The sequence below is a fragment of the Leptosomus discolor genome, chromosome 1 (genome assembly GCF_034619465.1).
Source record: "Leptosomus discolor isolate bLepDis1 chromosome 1, bLepDis1.hap2, whole genome shotgun sequence".
NCBI classification, from domain to species: domain Eukaryota; kingdom Metazoa; phylum Chordata; class Aves; order Leptosomiformes; family Leptosomidae; genus Leptosomus; species Leptosomus discolor.
In genome coordinates this window covers 98,359,827-98,380,237 of record NC_141391.1, presented here as the reverse complement: position 1 = coordinate 98,380,237, position 20,411 = coordinate 98,359,827, and the positions used below count along the sequence as shown (strand labels likewise).

Below are 20,411 nucleotides of genomic sequence, written 5' to 3'. Positions count from 1 at the left end.
GGCCAATGTTATTCCAGTTCACAAAAGGGGCCTGAGGGAGGTCCCAGGGAGCTACAGACCTGTTGGTCTAACCTCGGTTCCTGGAAAAGTTATGGAGAAGATTACACTGAGTACTGTTGAAAGGCATCTAAAGAGTAGTGCAGCCATTGGGGACAGGCACATGGGATCACAAAGGGAAAGTCCTGTTTCACTAGTTTGATATCCTTCTGTGATAAGGTCCCCCACCTAGTGGATGAAGGGAAGGTGGTGGATGTAGTTTTTCTGGGTTTTAGTAAGGTTTTTGATTGTCCCTCACAGCATCCTTCTGGACAAGTTGTCCAGCTGTGGGATGAGCAGGTTCATAATGCTCTGGGTGAAGAACTGGCTGAAGGGTAGAGCTCAAAGGGTTGTAGTGAAGGGGGCTACCTCTGTCTGGAGACCGGTCACCAGCAGCGTTCCTCAGGGTTCAGTTCTAGAGCCAGTTCTGTTCAATATATTTATCAATGATCTGGATGCAGGAGTTGGATGCACCATTAGCAAGTTTGCTGATGATACCAAACTGGGAGGTGCTGTTGACTCTTTTGAGGGACAAGAGGCCTTGCAGAGGGATCTGGATAGATTGGGGCGTTGGGCTATGATTAATGGCATGAAATTTAACAAGTCCAGATGACGGATTCTGCCCCTGGGATGGAGTAACGCTGGGCACAAGTATAAACTAGGAGAGGAGTGGCTGGAGAGCAGCCCTGCAGAAAGGGACCTGGGGGTGCTGGTCGGCAGCAGGCTCAACAGGAGTCAGCAGTGCCCTGGCAGCCAGGAGGGCAAACCCCATCCTGGGGTGCATCAAGCACAGAACAACGAGCCGGGCAAAAGAGGTGATTGTCCGGCTGCGCTCAGCGCTGGTGCGGCCTCACCCTGAGTGCTGTGGGCAGTGCTGGGCCCCACCGTGTAAGAAGGACGTGAAGGTCCTTGAAGGTGCCCAGAGGAGGGCAACACAGCTGGTGAAGGGCTGCAAGGCACGTCCTGTGAGGGGCGGCTGAGAAATCTGGGATTGTCTGGTTTGGAGAGAAGGAGGCTGAGGTGCGACCCCATTGCCCTCTACAGCTTCCTGAGGAGGGGAAGGGGAGAGGGAGGTGCTGAGCTCTTCTCCCTGGGATCCAGTCATAGGACATGGGAATGGTTCAGAGCTGCACCAGGGGAGGTTTAGACTGGACATGAGGAAGCATTTATTTACTGAGAGGGTGGTCAAACACTGGAACAGGCTTCCTAGAAAGGTCATCAATGCCCCAAGCCTGTCAGTGTTTAAGAGGCATTTGGACAGTGCCCTTAACAACATGCTTTAACCTTTGGTCAGCCCTGAATGGTCAGGCAGTTGGACTAGATGGTCATTGTCAGTCCCTTCCAACTGAAATATTCTATTCTATTCTAAAGTCTATTCTAAAAGTTTGCTGGTTTTACTTAACAACACATAGGTGTTAAGGATGGAATAGCAGGCTGAGTCTTTAAGCACTTCACTGCATCATAAATTCCATGGCTTCCCTTTTTACATTCCTCAACATTGTTTTTAAAAGCCCTAATTTTAAAATCTCTTATATGGTTTATATTGAGAAGCTTCAGACAAACCAAGCATTTGGACTGGTGTTAAAAGGAAAGGAAGTTTCCTTTAGGTGAGGGACTATCGTCCGAGATTGTCCTCTTGGCTTGAAGCCTAGCAGCTTCCATGGGATACACAAGTAGAATTATATGCAAATTGTTTGGCCAGGTGTAAATGTAGGGGAGGAGATCCCCAGCACCCAGCCACTGTATTGCTGCATCTTCTCATCCTGTCTAGTCTGGTCGTCTCTCTCAACTGTTGTTCCTGTGGCAAAGTGGAAGTAACGGGTAGAGAAATTGCTGCTGCCGTGGCTTGGGATCTCTGTAACTCTGTGGTGTTTTTCCTGCCTGTTGTTGAGAAGAGTGACAGCTGTATGTGAAGTAAAGCTAGCTGTGTATGTGTGTTGTCTGTGCAGATAACTGCAATACTCCATACCAGGGATTTAAGAAATTGGTTTTCAGGCAAAAATGTATCAGATGGTGAGGGGAATGAAGATAGGTTCATTTGGTGGTTTAGTTGCAGCTCTGTGCAGTAAGTATACTTTTCATGTACCCAGCAGGAAAGAGAATGGAACAACTTAATATTTTAAATAGACATGTGCAATGTCTGTAGTGTGGTATTACCACATACTGATTTGAACTGAGTCATACTGGTGTACTGGCTTTTTGTAAAGAGTTAAACAATAAGAGAAAAGGATCGGAAGAACACAAAAATGTGCCGATTTCTCTGGAATACACTCCAAGCCTGCTACAATGCTATATAAAAAACTCTTTACATGAGGAAAACAAGTGATGCAGGTGTCACAAACAGTAACAAATCCTTCCTGTTCGTTTTGGTGTTCTCTTTTCTGTCAATTCAGTACAATTAAGAGAAGATAAAACATGTGAGTGAAATACCACAGTCTGCTCTGATTGTAAGCTTTGTCCTCTCAGGGGAAGAATTCTTCTTGGAAAATCTTGAGAGAAAAAGAGAAGCCTAAATGCTTCTTAGCAACCATTTTGATAATGGTCTTTGAAAGCAAATAGAAGTCTCTGTCAAGATACTAACATCTATTTTCTTTATTCTCTCAGGGAGTCATAGAGTTCTCTCTTTGTCTTCTGTTTGCAAAGCTGGTGAGCTACACTTTCCTCTTCTGGCTTCCCTTGTATATCACAAGTGTAGGTAAGTACACCGTAAGGGGATACAGAATTGTGACTACAAAGTGTCTGGAAATATGAGCTTGAAATAAATAAGAAAATAAACATCAGTGCTTCTGAAATAGGCTATCTTTGCTACAGGAGCAGGAGAGTTGTAAGTCACCAACTAACACATTACTCAGTTTTATGAATTCAGTATTATGAGAGGGCATTTTCAAAACAAACAAAACAAGAATCTGGCTTACCTTCAGCGATTCCAAGTATAAATGCTGTGTCTTTGGCTCTTGCAAACCAATCAAAAAGGTTTACTTTCTAATAATGTTTTTACATGATTGAAATGCCTTATTAAAACATATACAAAAAAACCTGAATAAGCTTCTTTATCTGTTCAGTGCAGCTGTTTTGCATTGTGCTGTAGAGTGCAGAGCAAGGAGTTCTCCCTAGCCAGAGAAATTCATGTTCTTGTGAGTCATGGCGTGATCTTTAAACCCCCAGCTAACAAAAAAGCTGTGCTGGACAAGTATGGCAGTAACAACCAGCGCAGAGAGAGACGGGTTGAACATCCTATGAAAACACACAGAGCTGCAAATCCTATAGCTAAAGACTGTTGTGTGTGGATTCCAAATAACCAGTGCTCCTGTGGGACTGGGTACCTTGAAAGCGGTCTTTTAATAGAAAGATTAATGATACCTACCACAGTACTGCCATCTGTGCTGTGACAAATGTTGGTGAGGTTATGGTACTGCCACTCACACCACTGTTTTAGCACATACTGCTCTTTCAAATGTATTTCAGAGACTTTAAAAAAAATACCAAAGGAGCTTAGAAATTCAGCTCCTTTTGAAACTTCACACTTAACACAATAGGACTGGGTTGCCCAACTTCCTGATCTACTTTTGGAAATCTGACCCCGTGGCATATCAGTAACTACATCAGGCTTAATGTAAGTATGTGCAAACAGTGGAGCTGAGGAAATCCCTGTCTTTTTGTAGTGCCCCTAAACTGCACAGTGCATGTTGTGCCAGGCAGGGTGGCCAGACTTAATTTAATGATGAATATTATTGATTATGTGATGGAGGCCTCCAGGATGAGGCTCTATAAGTGATCCAAATGTTTCCTAGTCATGCTTTTAAAGTGAAATGCCTCACTTATGATCTTTCGTTAGCTGTTTATGAATCTGTGGCTATTCACAAATGGGAATATCGTTAGGCCAAACTTTAACATACAGTCCAAGAAATAATGCTGTTGATGGTCACCAATGTAAGTGGTCATTGACGTGATCACTGATGGTGACATCGAGGTTGGAGGCAGCCTGGGCTGCAGTGATCATGCACTGGTGGATTTCGCAGTCTTGAGGGTTATGGGTCAGGTGAAAAGTAAAGTCAGGACCCTGAATTTTAGGAAAGCAAAATTCCAGCTCTTCAAGGAGTTAGTCAATAGGACCTCCTGGGAAACTGTCCTCAGGTACAAGGGAGCAGAACAGAGCTGGCAGATCTTTAAAGACATTTTCCATAGAGCACAAGCGCTCTCGATCCCCAGATGTAAGAAATTGGGAAAGCAAGGCAAGAGACCAGCATGCATGAGTCGAGACCTGCTGGTCAAACTAAAGGGCAAGAAGGAAATGCGCAGGCAGCGGAAGCAGGGGCAGGTATCCTGGGAAGAGTATAGGGACACTGCCCGGTTGTGTAGGGATGGGGTCAGGAAGGCCGAGGTGTGGCTGGAGCTGAACGTGGCAAGGGATGCAGAGAATAATAAGAAGGGCTTCTACAGGTATGGCAACCAGAAAGGGAAGGTCAAAGAAAGTGTACCCTGCCCCCTGCCGATGAACACAACTGGCAAAGTAGTAGCAATGGACAAGGAGAAAGCTGAGGTATTCGGCACGTTTTTGCCTCAGTCTTTGCTGGCAACCTCTCTTCCTGCACCTCTCGAGTGGATGGGCTGCTAGACAGAGACTGGAGGAGCAAAGTCCCTCCTGCTGTTAGAGAAGATCAGGTTTGTGACCACTTGAGGAACTTGAACATACACAAGTCTATGGAACCTGATGAGATGCATCCCAGAATCATGAGGGAATTGGCTGATGCAGTTGCCAAGCCACTTTCCGTGATATTTGAAAAGTGCTGGCAGTCGGGTGAAGTCCCTGGTGACTGGAAAAAGGGAAACGTTGCACTTATTTTTAAAAGGGGTAGAAAGGAGGGCCCTGGGAACTACCGACCTTTCAGCCTCACCTCTGTGCCTGGGAAGATCATGGAACAGATCCTCCTAGAAGCTGTGCTAAGGCATGTGGAGGACAGGGAGGTGATGTGAGACAGCCAGCATGGCTTTACTAGGGGCAAATCTCTCCTGACCAACCTAGAGGTCTTCTGTGATGGAGTGACTACATCAGTGTGCAAGGGAAGAGCTACAGATGTCGTCTGTCGGGATTTCTGTAAGGCCTTTGACATGGTCCCCCACAACATCCTTCTCTCTAAATTGGATAGATATGGATTTGATGGATGGACTGTTTGGTGGATGAGTATTCGTTGAATACGTGCATCCAGGAGGTAGTGGTCAACAGTTCAATGTCCAGATTGAGATCAGTGACAAGTGGTGTCCCTCAGGGGTCCATATTTGGGCCAGCATTGTGTAATATCTCCATCGAGTGCACCTTCAGCAAGTTTGCAGGCAACATCAAACTGAGTGATGCGGTTGACATGCTGGAGAGATGGGATGCCATCCAGAGGGACCTGGAGAAGCTTGACAAGTGGGCCTGTGTGAACTTCATGAAGTCCAACAAGGCCAAGTGCAAGGTCCTGCACCTGGGTTGGGGCAACCCCTGGTATCAGTACAGGTTGAGGGATGAAGGGATTGAGAGCAGCCCTGCGGAGAAGGACTTGGGGGTACTGGTCGATGAAAAGCTGGACATGAGCCAGCAATGTGCGCTTGTAGCCCAGAAAGCCAATCGCATCCTGAACTGCATCAGGAGAAATGTAGCAGGCCAAGGGAGGTGATTCTCCCCCTCTGCTCTGCTCTGGTGAGACCCCCACCTGCAGTGCTGTGTCCAGCTCTGGGGCCTTCAGCACAAGACAGACATGGGCCTGCTCGAGCGGGTCCAGAGTTGGGCCATGAAGATGACCAGGGGGCTGGAGCACCTCCTCTATGAGGACAGGCTGAGAGAGTTGGGGTTGTTCAGCCTGGAGAGGAGAAGGCTCCGGGGAGACCTTATAGTGGCCTTCCTGTACTTAAAGGGGGCTTGGAAGAAAGATGGGGACAATCTTATTAGCAGGGCCTGTTGCAGTAGGACAAGAGGTGATGGTTCTAAACTGAAAGATGGCAGATTTAGACTAGATATAAGGAAGAAACTTTTTATAATGAGGGTGGTGAAACACTGGAGCAGGTTGCCCAGAGAGGTGGTAGAAGCCCCATCCATGGAAGCATTCATGGTCAGGCTGGATGGGGCGCTGAGCAACCTGATCTAGTTGAAGATGTCTCTGCTTATTGCAGGGAGGGTTGGACTATAGATGATGTTTAAAGGTCCCTTCCAAGCCAAAACTTTTTATGATTCTATGAGTGTGAAAATGTCTCCTGCCATGAGTAATCACATTCAAATGTGTCCGTGAACACCCAGTTACGATACATTCTTATTTGTCTTACAATAACACCTTATGGTGGCTTATTCCTGTGAATAAACAATACTGCTGTAAGGTGCCTTTACCCTAGTGTGCCAAGACTGTGATTACATTTCTCTGTTTTATAGTCTAGAAATGAGACAAATGTTTTACTTCTCTCACTAGAGCATCTTGATGCCAAAAGAGCTGGGGACCTTTCTACACTGTTTGATGTGGGTGGAATCTTTGGTAAGTTTTAATATTAATATTTCATCCTTAATCACACCAGTTTAGGAAAAGCTGTAGTATACACAGCTTCCATGTATTGTTAGTCCTTGTGCCTTATGTCTACTGAAGAAGAGTGGCAGTAAAGGTACTAAGCTGACAGCTGCGTTGGATGTTGAAAACTTAACCAATGATATTGTCCAGTACAGATTGCAAAAGCCAAATATTATGGAATCTTTCAGCTCCATCAGCTCTGGCCCATGGGTCTTGGTCACTCCATCTGTCAAAATATCTTCCTTTTGTCACTCTAGCATAACAGAACTAACCCAGCTTATGCTGTTTGGTTTTTGTGAGCACAGAGTTGAATGGCCACAGGTGTTTTGTGTTTTTTTTTTTTTCTTGATGCCTCATGTAACTGTATGTGATAAACTTGGGAGATTGTAATAATAATAGGGATGAGACTATTCCTTTGTAATTTGTGAGGTCACCCCTGAATAATTAATTTTTTATGCCAGTGCAGACAGTATAGCTCACAATAAAACAAGCATCGTCATCTTGATGCCTGGTTGATTTATCACACACACACACAGAGCCATTTCCTCTCCACCTTTCCCCCTTTCCTTATGAAAATAAGCCCTCTATCAGTCTGTTGGAAAACAATGCTCATGATGAAGTTTCACTGGGTTAAGAGCTGTGTAGACCCTGGTAGTTCAAGATGCAGGTGTCAAGGTGTGTTGCAGTTACTGTTATAGTCTTGTGCTGGATGTGACTTCTGCCATTTCTCACTGCTTATTTCATCCCAGACAACTAGAGGCCAGAGTCAGTAGCACCTTAGAGATGTGAGTGACTTCTTTCAGCAGCATCTTTTTCCGCTGTGAAGACAAGCTTAACAGTGTGCCGGTGCTGCTTGGACCTTTGGCCTCTACATTTAAATTCAAGTGGAATGTGAGCACTTTGGAGATGGGCAGCTGGGAAGGGAGAGGCAGGCCCAGCAGTATTTAGGAATCCAGAGAATCCAGAGAACTTCTTTCCTTCTCCCTGTGTCAAGTTCCCTTTATATCATTTTGGCAGCTCCTTCCCTCAGGCCTTCTAGCCTCCTCCTGCCACGAGGTCCAATTAGTACTTCTGTGTACAGTCATTGGCAAAGACAAGCAGTAGGGAAAATTAAAGACCCTGGAGTGACTACCTGGAGAGAAAACCAAATATTTCATTTGCCCCAAGATCTAGAATAGGTCATTTCCCCTGGCTGCAGTGCAACATGGACAGAGCACTCGAAAGCCAAGTTTGCTGTTGCGTGTGAGGAGTTGAGAGACCAGTGAGTAGCTGGGCACAGCTGGATTCCAGAATGCCAGCAGTGGGGTCATGTGGCACCTAGTGAAAAGGCATTTGCATTCAAAAGCAGCAGAACAATGATTTCTAAGTATTTCTTCTGCCTCTATTCCGCCCCCACCCCTGTCATCTTGGATGTTTAGTTGGAATAAACAATGAGGAAGAGCAACTGTCTGCTGTTGTTATCTTCCAAGTCAAAACCAGTTGGGTTAAGGATATTGCTAAGTGCAAATTATGTTGTCAGTCTCATGCTCTGTGCTGCTGTGTATAACAGTACATTAAAAGTTTTTCCTATTGTTTTAATCTGGGTTGGGTTTCATTGAGTATAACTGATAGGTTTTGTGTAAAACATGCACTGAGTGTTTTCCTCACACACGTTATCTCTTCTTTCAGGTGGAATTTTGGCAGGCCTGATTTCAGACAGGCTGGAGAAGAGGGCATCAACCTGCGGAATGATGTTGTTGCTTGCAGCACCCACAGTAAGAGTTTGCCCCTCTCTTATAGCTGGGGCTGAGACTTTGACGGCATTCATTGGGAAGCTGTGCAGGCAGCATCTTCTAACTTGGATATAAAGAGTTTGGGCCAGGTTAAAAGCTGACATGAAGAGTCAAGCGTTTGAGCAAGTGTAGACATTGGGCCTGTCTTTGCTAAACGAGCAAATGAATCTGATGTATTGCTTGTGACAGAATTATACGGGAAGTTTATCACTCCCTTGTAAAATTTGATGTTCAGTTCTTAGCCAGAATTTTAGCTGCTCAAAAGCTGAAATTGCTGTGCTATAACTGTTGGAAAAGTGACAGTTGGACATATGAGATATTCTTTTGTGAACAGTATTCTGTGCTGTGTTGAAGCTAGCAATTCGAGAGTTTAAAATTGAGTGGTCTCATAACACATCCCTTTCCTCTACAGGGCATACAGAGGAATAGGAGCATACCCCTTATCTACCTCCTGTGTCCAATTAAACAGTCGTTCTGCTGTGGTCTAAAACGGTTTAGTAAAACCTAGAACTAGCTTTCACATAATACCAACTAAGATTCTTTTTTTTAATTTTTTTTTTATTTTTTGTAGTTAACATGGGGAAAATGGGGAACCTAGGATTAGTCCATATATTGGTATTCAACATGTTTGCTTTTTCATCTTTACAGTTGTACATGTTCTCTACAGTCAGTAAAATGGGCCTTGAGGCTACTGTAGGTGAGTATTTTTACATTATTTTCTGCCTGGCTTTCTGTGGACTTTTCATTTACGATCCTTTGATGCACTTTTTTTTTTAAATTTATTTTTATTTTATATTTTCTGTGAGAGGAGGAAGCATTGAATCAAATTCCCTAGACTTTGTCTTGCAGGCTTTTTACAGGGTGAGGAACAGGGGGGCTAGGAAATGAGTAAAGGGTGGCATGAGAACAGTGACTTAGTTAATATCGTTAGTCTTCTTTCTGGAGCTTGTTGTGTCAGCACAGGCTTTATTACGTTCCTCATGCCAAATGTCAGAGGTGTTTAAGGATTACTTGTAGTACTTTTGACAGCAAGATTAATTTTACTTGTATAGACTGAATTCACTTTTGGCTTTCTATCTGTTACCTCAAAACAGAAGTTGAAACACAAGTGCTGACAGTAGTGTCTCACCTACCTAAAGACCTTGTTAAGTTTTAGGGTCCTCTGGTGCTTGGTGCTGTACAAGCAGAGAAAGGGCTTATGGGTGGATCCTGTGAGCATCCTGCTCTTAGGGTCAGTTTTTCCCTTTTCTCTGACCTACCAGGATCAATAAAGGCCCTGGGAAGTGCCTTTTGACTCGGCCCCATCTCCTGTTATATTTGTAATTCACATTGTGGAGTAAGCATTGAAGGGAGATGGGAATGTATGTTGGTTTTCGTCCTTTCCCAATTCTGTAATGGGGTCAGGGGAGCCAAGGATGGATTAAACCGTTTGAGAACCACAGGCTATGATGTCTCCTGTTGTTATGGTTAACAGTCTTTCGGGCAACTCACATTTCCCATTTTTGTCAACTTGCAACAGTGATGCTGCTTATCAGTGGTGCCCTGGTGAATGGCCCTTATGCACTGATCACCACTGCTGTCTCTGCCGACTTGGTGAGTTTGGCTTCCCCTCTGCTTCCAGAGTAGCAGCTTTGGCCTCCAGAGAGAGCCCTTTGACGTCCGCAGGGTCATCAGTGAAGGGGCTGCGTTGTCCCAAAGCAAAGGGATAAGGAGCTGGGTAGGCAGTGCTGAACTCAGCCATTGAGATTGTTTCAAAGTTTGTGTATTGGTATGAATAAGTGTCATGCTCGTGAGAGGCTTCTAAATTATCCTTGCCTATTAACAAGACAGACCAAATCTCGTAGGTGACAGCCCAAAGTGAATGTGAAGGTTGCATGGAAAGCCAGGTCTCTGTACAGACACCTTCTCCCCTTTTACACTTTGCATCTTTAAATGAGGGGAGGAGCTGTATCTGTGTGAGAGATGAGCTGGAGACTTAATTCCCATCAGTGCAGAAAGCTATGCCTGCCACATACCTTTACTTTTGCCAGTGCTACGCTCTGCCCTTTCTTGTACAGTGACTCTGGTTGCCAGCACTTCCAGCTGGACCAGGTCAGCCAAGTGACAAATGCCATGCGCAAACATTGACCCTGGTACCTTTTGTTAGGTCGGCCTTGGAAGGTTGCTTTCAAAGGTGTGGGTTCCTTAAGGCAGCAAGCAAGAAGTGAAAGTCCTCTAACAACAAATGCTCTAAATATAGGGAAAGGAATGGAACAGAAATCTCTGGATGTCCCCTGGAGCCCTGTCCTTGGCCTGGAGGTCTTGGCAATACAAAGGTGGCCACCATGCATTGTCCTTAGCCTTGTTGAAGGGACTCCTAGCTAGAAAGTGAGGCCTGACATCATGAGATCCCTACCTGGCCCTTGAGAAGAGGATTGAAACTGCCAACCAGTTCCTAGTCAAACATCTGACACAAGCAAATGTAAATTGCTGATTACCTGACTAGATTCTCCTCAGTGTACTGGAGATAAAGGACTGTCTTTTATTAGTGGTTCTCTGAACTATTCAGTTTCTCTGTCTTTCTACTAAGTCACTCCCTTTATTTGTTCTGTTCCAAAGACCTGACTTCTAAAGTTGGAACTGAACAGCTTCTTTTGGCTGAAGAATTCTCTGAATTGGCATGTCAATGTATATATCCATACTTCTGGTAATTCTGGTACTCCAGTATTCCTGTCACAGCAGTGATCTGTTGTTGTTGTTGTTGTTGTTGTTGTTACCGTTCCGCAGAGCTTTGCTGTATTATCAAGGAAAAAGAAGGCCATGGAAACAGCCTTGCAGCATAATGCAAAGCTGAAGTGCTGTCCCTGTTGCTTGAATCCACAATGTGCAGAACAGAAAACTCCTTGACTCCTGTGGTTTAAATAACATTTAATAAAGGAGAACATGTAGGCAACAGGTTGATGGAGTACAGGGCTTCTTTAAGTGGTGATAAAAGGGTCTGATCTACGATATTTAAGGCGTCTTCACAATGTGCATCTAACCTGGAGGGGTGTGAGCTAGATGATGTTGTGAGGACTTTTTTGGAGTTCAGCTCAGGATGGGTCTAAGCAGTCTTTGTCACTTCAGGGTACCCATAAAAGCCTGAAAGGGAATGCGAGAGCCCTGTCCACCGTGACAGCAATCATCGATGGAACAGGATCTGTAGGTAAGCCAGAGCTGTAAGGTAGCCTGCCTTAGCTGTGGTAGGTTAAAACAAAGAATCTTCGAGAAACTAAGCTCCCTCCAGTTCACGTTTTGCCAGGACTCAGTACAGCTTTGGGAATGGGGAGTAGAGCAAGCTTAGCCTTAAACCTCTCTAGTGGTCCCATACCTGCAGAGGGGAAGAAGGAGGAAGGTGGTAGACTGACACTGGGCCCAGACAGCAATACTGTCTGTAGATGCCGTTGGGCTGTTTCTGAGATCAGGGATATTTTGTTCATGCCCTCCGCCCTGGTATGTGGAAGGGAAAATTAAGTAGGTTTCGGCTTGGTACTGGATGGGCATTTTGTTGAGCCAAAGCAGGCATTCTCAAACTTCTAGTCTTCCAGCTTCCCCTGCGCTAGGTTTCCCTTTGGCTGGCAGCTGTACCAATAATGTTTCGCACTTTCTGCGACCTTTTTCTACATAAGGTAATACTGAGTTGACTAGGTGGGGAAATTGATCTTCCAACTATCTGTCAGCGTCATAAATTTTACATTGCATCATTCTGATAATATCGATATTGTATTTTAGGTGCGGCTTTGGGGCCTCTCTTAGCTGGTCTCATTTCCCCATCTGGTTGGAACAACGTGTTTTACATGCTCATGGTGGCAGATGCATGTGCCTTGCTAGTAAGTCTAAAAATACTACTTGGTTGTCGTGTGTCTCCTTTGTGCTGAACTATCTTAAAATGCAGTTTTTCCTTTTGCAATTTCAATACTCCATCTTATAGGAAACTTCCAATTGTGTAGGAGATTTTCAATTAAAGAGCAAATCTGCTCATTTTTAAATTCTCATCTAATTTTAATCAAAAGTGGAGATTAGTTCTGATGCACTTCAATTCCTGAGCAAATACACATCTGTTAATTGCTGCCTGAGCAGATTACAGCAGGAATAATTTTAAGTAAACCTTCATATGTAGACCTAGAAGATGCCTCAGATTCCACTCACGGAAGAATTACTTCTGTTTTCTTTAAAGCCGGTTTAGCGAAGCGGTAGCAAATGTTTTGCTACATTGCTGTATCACCAAACCCACCACGATAATGAAGCTGTTGAAAGTTAATACATCAAATTCTCCAGATGGGCCCTAAAACTGCTGGACTGGGTTAGATGAAAAACTGGCATCCTAACTTCTGACGGTAACCAGGAGCAGATGTTTAGGGAAAAGGAGTGCAACACGCACGTGGTGGCTTGATACAAATCACGTCCATTTTCCTTTTTTCTCCTGTCTGAGATGCTGTGTGATTGATAGAAAGATCTGAAAAGGTCTTGGCGTTCTTTTTTTCACTTCTGACTTGCTCTGCTTTGCTTTTAAAGACCGAAGAAGACGCAAGATGAGGCAAGGCGAGTCTTGCTGTACCTTTTGAAGTCAGTCTTGCTGCACCCACCTGTAGATTAGCCCGTAGGCTGCGTTTTTCCGTTTGCCACAGGTTTCCCTGGCAGGCGCCTGTACCAGCTTTGTTCTCCAGCAGAGCAGAGTGCTGCTGGGACTGCCTCAGAGATGTCCTGAAGTGTCACCTGCTTATCCTCTCCTTTTGAAGCCCTGGCTGGAAGTGCTCATGAAAGGGCAGGGTGACTGTGAAACACTTCAGAAATACCCCTTCCTCTGTAGTGGCTGTGCCCAGACAAAGCCCCATGCCTGCATGGTATTGCACTGAGCTCTGTGCTCCTGCAGAGGAGCTAATGTAGTGAGTGTGTCAGACCACTCTTTCCTGACACAAGAAAAGCAGAAAGTCTTGCTTTGAGTTCTGATTGAGGTTTTATTTTTCTAAATTCAAGTTAACCCCAAAACTTTAAAGTAAATCCTTCCACATTTAAGATGTGAAATCTCTGGAAATTAAGTAAATAAATTAGGTAAATTAGTAGTTGAAGTATGTTGCCACTGGTAGTCAGCAGCTCTATAAATGCTGATCTGTGCTGTTTTCAGTGTTGGGTATTCCATGGTGCAGAGGGACGTTTGGGAGGTTGTCATAGTTTTCCTAAGTAGGCTTAAAGCTCTGTTGGTTGGTTGGTTTATTTTTTTTTCCTTTATAGTTATTTATTAAAACCAAATTAAAAAATCCCATGTTTCTTTGCAGTATCAGTTAAAATGCCTTTGTAAAGCTCTGGTTTTGAGAGGGCTGACTCTGTGCTGTTTTAATAAACCCTGGTTTTTGTAACTCCTGTTCTGTTTTTCCTGTTCTTTGCAGTGCAGCATATAGATGCCTGTGTTCAAATGTTATTTCTTCAAAGATATCTGGAGGGGCTTTAGCCTCTTTACATGGTATTCAGATCTGTCTTTATTGGCCAATCCCATACATCTGAAATGTTACATTTAATTTCTTAAAACACCAATACTTGTAATAGTGAAGAAACTTGCATTTATATCAGTGAGACTCTGGGGATAAGGAAACTTGTAACAGTGAGGAACCCTGGAAGTTCTAACTCTGTCTTTAATATACATGGGAATCATCAAATTTTACTTGTAAAATCACTTTCCTGGGTACTTCTTAGTACACCTTTTAAAGTGCACTTGAAAGTCCTGATCCTGCGCAGGCGAGTAAACGTGACTGACTTTACTCATCTGACTAATTGTGTGGTTAAAGCTTTTCACACAAACAGTTGTTTTTCAGAATAGCAGCTAAAATACTTTTATGCTCCAAAATTTCTGTCTGCCATGTTTTCTTGAAGTCTTGGGTTCCCTCTGCTGGTTTCTTTACACGTCTGCTCTAACTTCGGAAAGCCGTTCTGTTTTTTTACAAAGAAATTGTTATCTGTGGTGCGAGAAGGAAATGATTTTCCTCTTGCCTATTCATTGTGAAAACTCCTCTTCCAAACATTGACTGAGCATCTGTATGTCTTTTAATTTTTATTTTTATTTTTTTTTTAAAACTGAGTTCAGCGTTACGGGGTAATGTTTTAAGTGAGGAAGTATTTGAGTAACAGTGAACAACTTATCCTGAAACTTAGCTAATTTATATATCTGTATAGATGTTAACACAGATATTGTGACTGTTTTTACAGTTCTTACTCCGTCTTATTCAGAAGGAGCTTCGGTGCAACACAGATCATACCCTGTAAGTGTTATGCCTGGCAGTTGCTCTTTGATAACAGTTTAAAAACACGTTACTAAGCCTTTGCCCCGTAATACCTAGATGTAACACCAAACGTGCTACTGTTTCTATGTAATTTTCCTTCAAAAGACTAATCTCAGTTTGATGTTTTCAAATCATGAACATTTTTCTTTAGAACATCTTATTTTGAAAAGTATCTGAAAACACATCTCTGTCACAGTCTCTTGGTTACGGTTTGTTTTTTCCCAAATATGTAATATTCCTGTGTTTCATCGTGGAGCATGCAGGTGGGGAATAAGAAGCTACTCAATTGCTTGCTGTGTGTTTGCGTAGTAATTTTAAATATAACTTTTTCCAAAAGGTCTCCTTAAAAGAAAGGGTGACTCTGAATTTACAGTGGTTTGAATTGAGGAAAAAAAAAAAAAAATTCCACTGAATCAGTGGGGTTACACTTGCATACACAAAACCTCAATTGAGCCTTTTGGTTGTAGTTCTGGAGAAGTAAAATGGACAGAGAATAGAAAAACACATGGCACGGGATGGATCCTGCATCTTGAAGTTAGTGGCTGTTATGCCTCACGGCTTAACTTTTCCTCCCTGGTTGCTGTTCTTTCCCAGGTTTAAAGAACACTGAGCTGCGAGACCAGGTTTGGAATAAGGACTGTGTCCGTGATCAGAGCTCTTCCCTGAAAAACAAACTTCATGGGATGCATTATTCTATGTTTAAGAGATTCTGTTTGGCGAAGAACTTTGCACATTTACTGGAAGCAGTGTGAGAAATGCAACCGGTAAATGCCTGAAGCTCTTATTTTTGCACATGAATAAGTACCTCAGGACGGCAACTGTTCATCAGATGAAGACGCAGGAACTGTGGGAAGGTTTTAGCAGCGCGCCTCAACTGAGCCAAAGAGAAATACCAAGTGCCTTTTTATTTCTTTTGATAGGATGTTTTTAATTAAAATGCCGAACTGTGTATTTTTCCAAAAAACGAGTCAGCACTAGAGCAGAAGGAAGTTGAAGTCATAACAGCCTGGCAGTGAAGTGTCCCAGTGTCAGTGAGGAAAGTAGGTATCCTGTGTGTCACCTTGCACGCATCGAGGGCACCGCTTTATAGAGGACAATACCAGCTGGTTATTAAGATGCGCTGCTGTTAGCATTTTGAAGCTGCTCAGACAATAATAACCTCACCATATTATTAGCTTTTAACTACGGTCCTACTTGTAATCCCAAGGACAACGTCCAGCCTCTTGGTAGGTAATGAAATGGAATTTACCGTTGCGGTGTACCGCGGTTAGCAGTGTTCACAGACTCTCTAGGTGGATGTTAGTCCTCAGTTAGGATTGTGCAAAAAGGAGTCATAAGCCACAAAAAGTAGATTATGACTCAAAATTTCCAGTGGGAGGCTCTAGTGATTTTCAGGGCCTTATAAACTGATTGTGCAAACGTCACGTAATTGTTGTGCTGCTCCACGAGGCTGGGTTGAGCTGAGAGGTGGTTCCTTTGGGGTGGCAGAGGACTGTGAGCTGTCATGCTTCAGCACTACAGGATTGAACAGATGAGCTGCTTTAGTGCCCGTTGCCTCACCGATCTCCGTTGGGTACTCCCCGATTTCGGTGCTGGTGTGCGCACATGGAAGTCATCGTCGGATCAGGGCCTTAATAACCAGAAGTCTCTTTCAGGTGGCTAATTTCAAGTGGCTCTGAATTTCAGATTTGGAGCCAAAATAGCAGAAAAGGAAAAATGAATTAGGAGGTAGGTTGTAAGAGAACATTTCAATAACTAGTGTTACCCAGCAAGTAGACAGTTTAATGTCTTCAAAACATATCATTTCTTTGTACAGCTGTCTCCTTTGCAAGAGAGGTGTTTCTGTGATTATTTTTTTTTAAAGATGTACAAAGTAAAATGGAATTTTTTTGTATGAGGTGTTTATACTTCAATCATGAAGGCTAGATAATTTACACTGTTGTATTATTCTTAACCATATTTATTAAAGCTCTAGGCCTGTGTCTTGTTCTGAACTATGCTCTAGGTTTTCTGAAACAGTGCAGTGGTCTTTACAGTTGATTAACAAAACAGCACACTCTGAAATAGTCCTGCAAAGTATGGAGAAATGTCTCATCAGCTGCTGGTGTTGTGTTCCATGTGCTGGCACAACACTGAATTTCCAGGGATGTTTTGTAATTCTTCAGTCTTTGATGAGTTATTTCACTGGTTTGATTCAGCACATGCTTTATGCCTGACTTGAACAGTGTAAGAATGTGTTCGTTTTTAACTGGTTTGCTGAACAGAGGCACAGGGAAGACCTCACTCCCACAAAGACTTAAGGAAGGTACCAAAGTCCTTGCAAGTGAGTGCTCTATGTAGGGCCTGACCCTGCAGTCACTTAGATGAATGGCCAACTTCACACATTTTGAGTAAACCTGTTGAGACTGGTGGGGATACTCAACGTGTGACTTCACAGATCCATGCTGCATTTGGGCTGTGGGCTGTAGTTAAATGCGGCGGAATTCTGCAGCGATGTTGCTTGAAAGGGCTTCCATCCCGGTGGCGTGGCACACTGCCCCTCACTCAGCCAGGCTGGCTCTCGGGGATTGCTAGCCAGACCAGGGGACTGATCTAGCCTCTGATGGGGGGAAAAAATAGCATTGCAACGCCAAAACAGCTGTACTGGCACGTCTTCAATGGCTGTGTGAGGAGGGAGGGATGGAGGATGTCTTCAGCTGACGATGACAATCCCTTCCCCCCCAAAAGTTATGTAGAGCTGGGTATTAGCTTATCGAAACAATTTAAACTCTGCTGTGCGCAGATTTTGAGAGGCTGTTCCCTATGGGCTGAAGTCTTAGGTTAAATGCTTTCAGTTGTATTTTAACAGGTACAGTTTGTAAAGATATTTAACTGGGGTTTGGGTTTTATGTGTTTTACTCGTTGTAAAACTTGTTTACAGGCAGCTGCTGTTATTTATTTATTTATTTGAATAGCTTTTGCACTGCAGTGACTCGGGTATGGGATGATGACAACATTGGAGGTGCGGGGCTGAGTCCTTCTTTCCATCCATTGTAGGCGGGAGCTGGGACTCTTAGCGTGCTGAAGTCTTCTTCCTTGCTGATGTGCAGCATTTCAGTTCCAGCCACAAATTTGTTGGGCAAAAAGAGAAAGGTTTGCTTTTCTTTTGTAACAACCTTTAAGGTCCCCCAAGTTGTGAATAAACTGTGTGTTATCGGGTGTCAGTGCCCCTTAGTCTGGAAATGAGCAAGACTAACGAAATTTTGTATGTAGAAATGTGAGTGACCAGTAGGTAGAGCCAAATTTCAGTATGGCTGCAGGGTTTGTTTGTTGTTTTTTAATGCTGGTTATTGTGGATTTCATCCATTTACCGTCCTGTGTTGAATAAAAATAGATTCTACTCTAAAATGAGAAATGTTGATTACTTCATCTTTTAGAACTCTGTGAAGAAATGCTCCATGTATTGGTTGGAAGGATAGACATCCCTGCTGGGACAGTGCTCCTGTGTCTTGTGAGGGTAATGAAAATGGTTCATCAGGAGAACAAATTAGAGCCTTTTGTTTTGAAAATAGCGCCCTTCTCAACTTGAACATGTAATTTTTTTCATTTCATAGGATTGTGGGTTGTACAACACCAGTGTTTCCGACCAGCTGCATCGGATGGGTATATTCTGCTTACTTGTTTTGGTCTAGTAGGGAAGGAGGACACTCACCTGAGTCAGAGACTTAAGTCCAGCTCCTACAGCATAGCTTTAGGGTGACTTTTTTTTTGTTGTCTGCTTTGCTTGCTCTTCAATTGATATGGAATTGGAATCGAAGAGCTTCGTCTTTTCTCTCTAGCTCTAATCATCTTGAACATTTATTGTCTTGATTCTGTTCCAATGTTTGATGGGGCTTGTGTGCCTCTACCAAAGACACAATGTCCAAATGACAGATACACTGGGGAAAAACTGCTTGGAAAGGAAAACAATTTCTGGTTAGAAAAAGATGTCTGAGGGTCTTGGACAGAAATTCCTCATCAAAATGTGCCCAAATTGTCTCCCAGGAATAGGCAAATAATAGCTGGGGCATCTTATAGAAGGACCCAAGTTTCTGGTCTGGCTGATTCAGACCAGAAGCCTCCCGCAGCGTACTTGTACCCTCGTGAGCGCCCTGGCTGTTGCTGGACGCGCTGCAGTGGAGGTTTGTCTCCATTGTGTGTGGGAAGGGTGGGAAGTGTTTATGGGGTGGGGAAAAGATGAATGGATAGGAAGGTGGTGGTGGTGTATTCGCAGGTCGCTTGGAGACTTCTTTTGCCTCTTAAGTTGAACTGCTATCCTGCTCCGTGCACTGATACACCAGCTCCTGTGTGTTTTGCTGGTTAGGAAATTCCAGAAGGGATTCTGCCATGCCCTTCGGGAGGTTATTGCCTGTGTTTCTGGTGTAATACCCTTAGAATAACAATGGCAATCCTCTACGTGTGTTTGTGCCAATGTCACGCTGCCTCAGACTTTGGCTGACCTCGTCACGTTTACACTTGGCAATCTGTTTGGTTGCTGCTGATAGGTTTCTCCATTGACTGACGAGTGAGGTTGTTTGTATGAGAAATGCTGCTCAAAACTAGGTAGACAGGAGATGTTATAAATGAAATCAGAGGATGTTTAGAGCTATTGGAGGGGACTGTTCTTCGTATGGAATTAATTTGAGGAAGATTGTTTACAAACCCATTAAATTATGAGGCCCGGAATTGGTAACAGTAATGTTCTCTGGTCTGAATGAAATTTTATGGCCTGCATATTATACAGGAGGTTAGATTAGATTAGATTATTTCATGATTTGTCCCAACCTCAGAGTTTATCTGATACGATGTTCTGGTTGCTGAACTACGTCACTTTCACCTTACAGCAAGTCTGTTTTGATTTTGTTTTGCTCTCTGCTAAACTAGCCACGCGATGGTACGGACTCTTCCTCCTGCCCTCCTCCTGCAGCCTGCTGAGCCTGTGGAGGGCCTGTAGACCGCTCACTGGGAGGTTGGACTCCACATGCTCTGGGGCTTTGGTCACCTTGAACTACATTTTCTGCCATGCTGAGTTAAATATCTGACTGTCATTCTTAAAGCTGGGGAGGGGGAAGGGGAGGATTTAACAGCTGGTTTGCTGCAGCCTCGTGTCCAGTGACCTTAACGCTGTGTTACGTGTCCTGCTGCCTCAAGAGTTTATTCAACTCGATTGCTGTAATTGTTGTTTCCCCCCCGCCTTTTTTTTTTTTTAATTTCCCTTCTTTTGGTTTGTTTCCAGTTTGCAATAAGGCGAGAATTAGTTAACATCAGCAGCTGATGCTTGGGGTCTATTTTTATTGTGTCCCCTGCATTTCTCTCTTGGTGTAGAATACCAGTTACCCTTCTGCTGTAGTGAAACTTTTGCAGCTCTGTTAACTGTGAATGCAAGAGCCAAACTTTCTTCAGGCATATTTCAGGGAACCTTCTTATCTCCTGTGTTGGGAGATCAGCTGTCAAAAATGTATCAAAAGTCTCTTTTGGTGCTGTACTTACCTAGAGGGTTTTAAGGATGTTTTCTTCACTTTGCAATGATACTGGGGGTAGGGGTTCTGTCCCTCCTTCTCTTGTAAAAGCAACTGACGAATACTTCGCCACATTTCCGCAATACTCCCTATGGTCCAGTGGTTTATTTCAGGCAGAGGAGGACACTAAACTGACCTAAGGTGTGCTGCCCTGTAAGTATAAACATTGGAACGCTGTTAAAAGGCTGATGAACAAGGTAACGTGTCTCACTTAGTTGGGGTTGCAAAAACATTTCCTTC

General features: G+C 43.7%; 1 protein-coding gene across 1 annotated transcript in view; it reads left to right on the top strand.

Annotated features, from left to right (window-relative positions):
* SLC37A1 (solute carrier family 37 member 1) overlaps positions 1-15,244 on the top strand; it is a 34,418-nt gene extending 19,174 nt beyond the window's left edge. Inside the window, exons 12-20 of the mRNA XM_086482201.1 lie at positions 2,641-2,731; positions 6,477-6,539; positions 8,238-8,323; positions 8,990-9,038; positions 9,861-9,934; positions 11,447-11,525; positions 12,092-12,189; positions 14,561-14,613; positions 15,229-15,244. Of these exons, the coding sequence (XP_086338327.1) occupies positions 2,641-2,731; positions 6,477-6,539; positions 8,238-8,323; positions 8,990-9,038; positions 9,861-9,934; positions 11,447-11,525; positions 12,092-12,189; positions 14,561-14,613; positions 15,229-15,244 (609 nt within the window). The remainder of the gene's footprint in view (positions 1-2,640; positions 2,732-6,476; positions 6,540-8,237; positions 8,324-8,989; positions 9,039-9,860; positions 9,935-11,446; positions 11,526-12,091; positions 12,190-14,560; positions 14,614-15,228) is intronic.
* Positions 15,245-20,411: the final 5,167 nt, after the last annotated feature.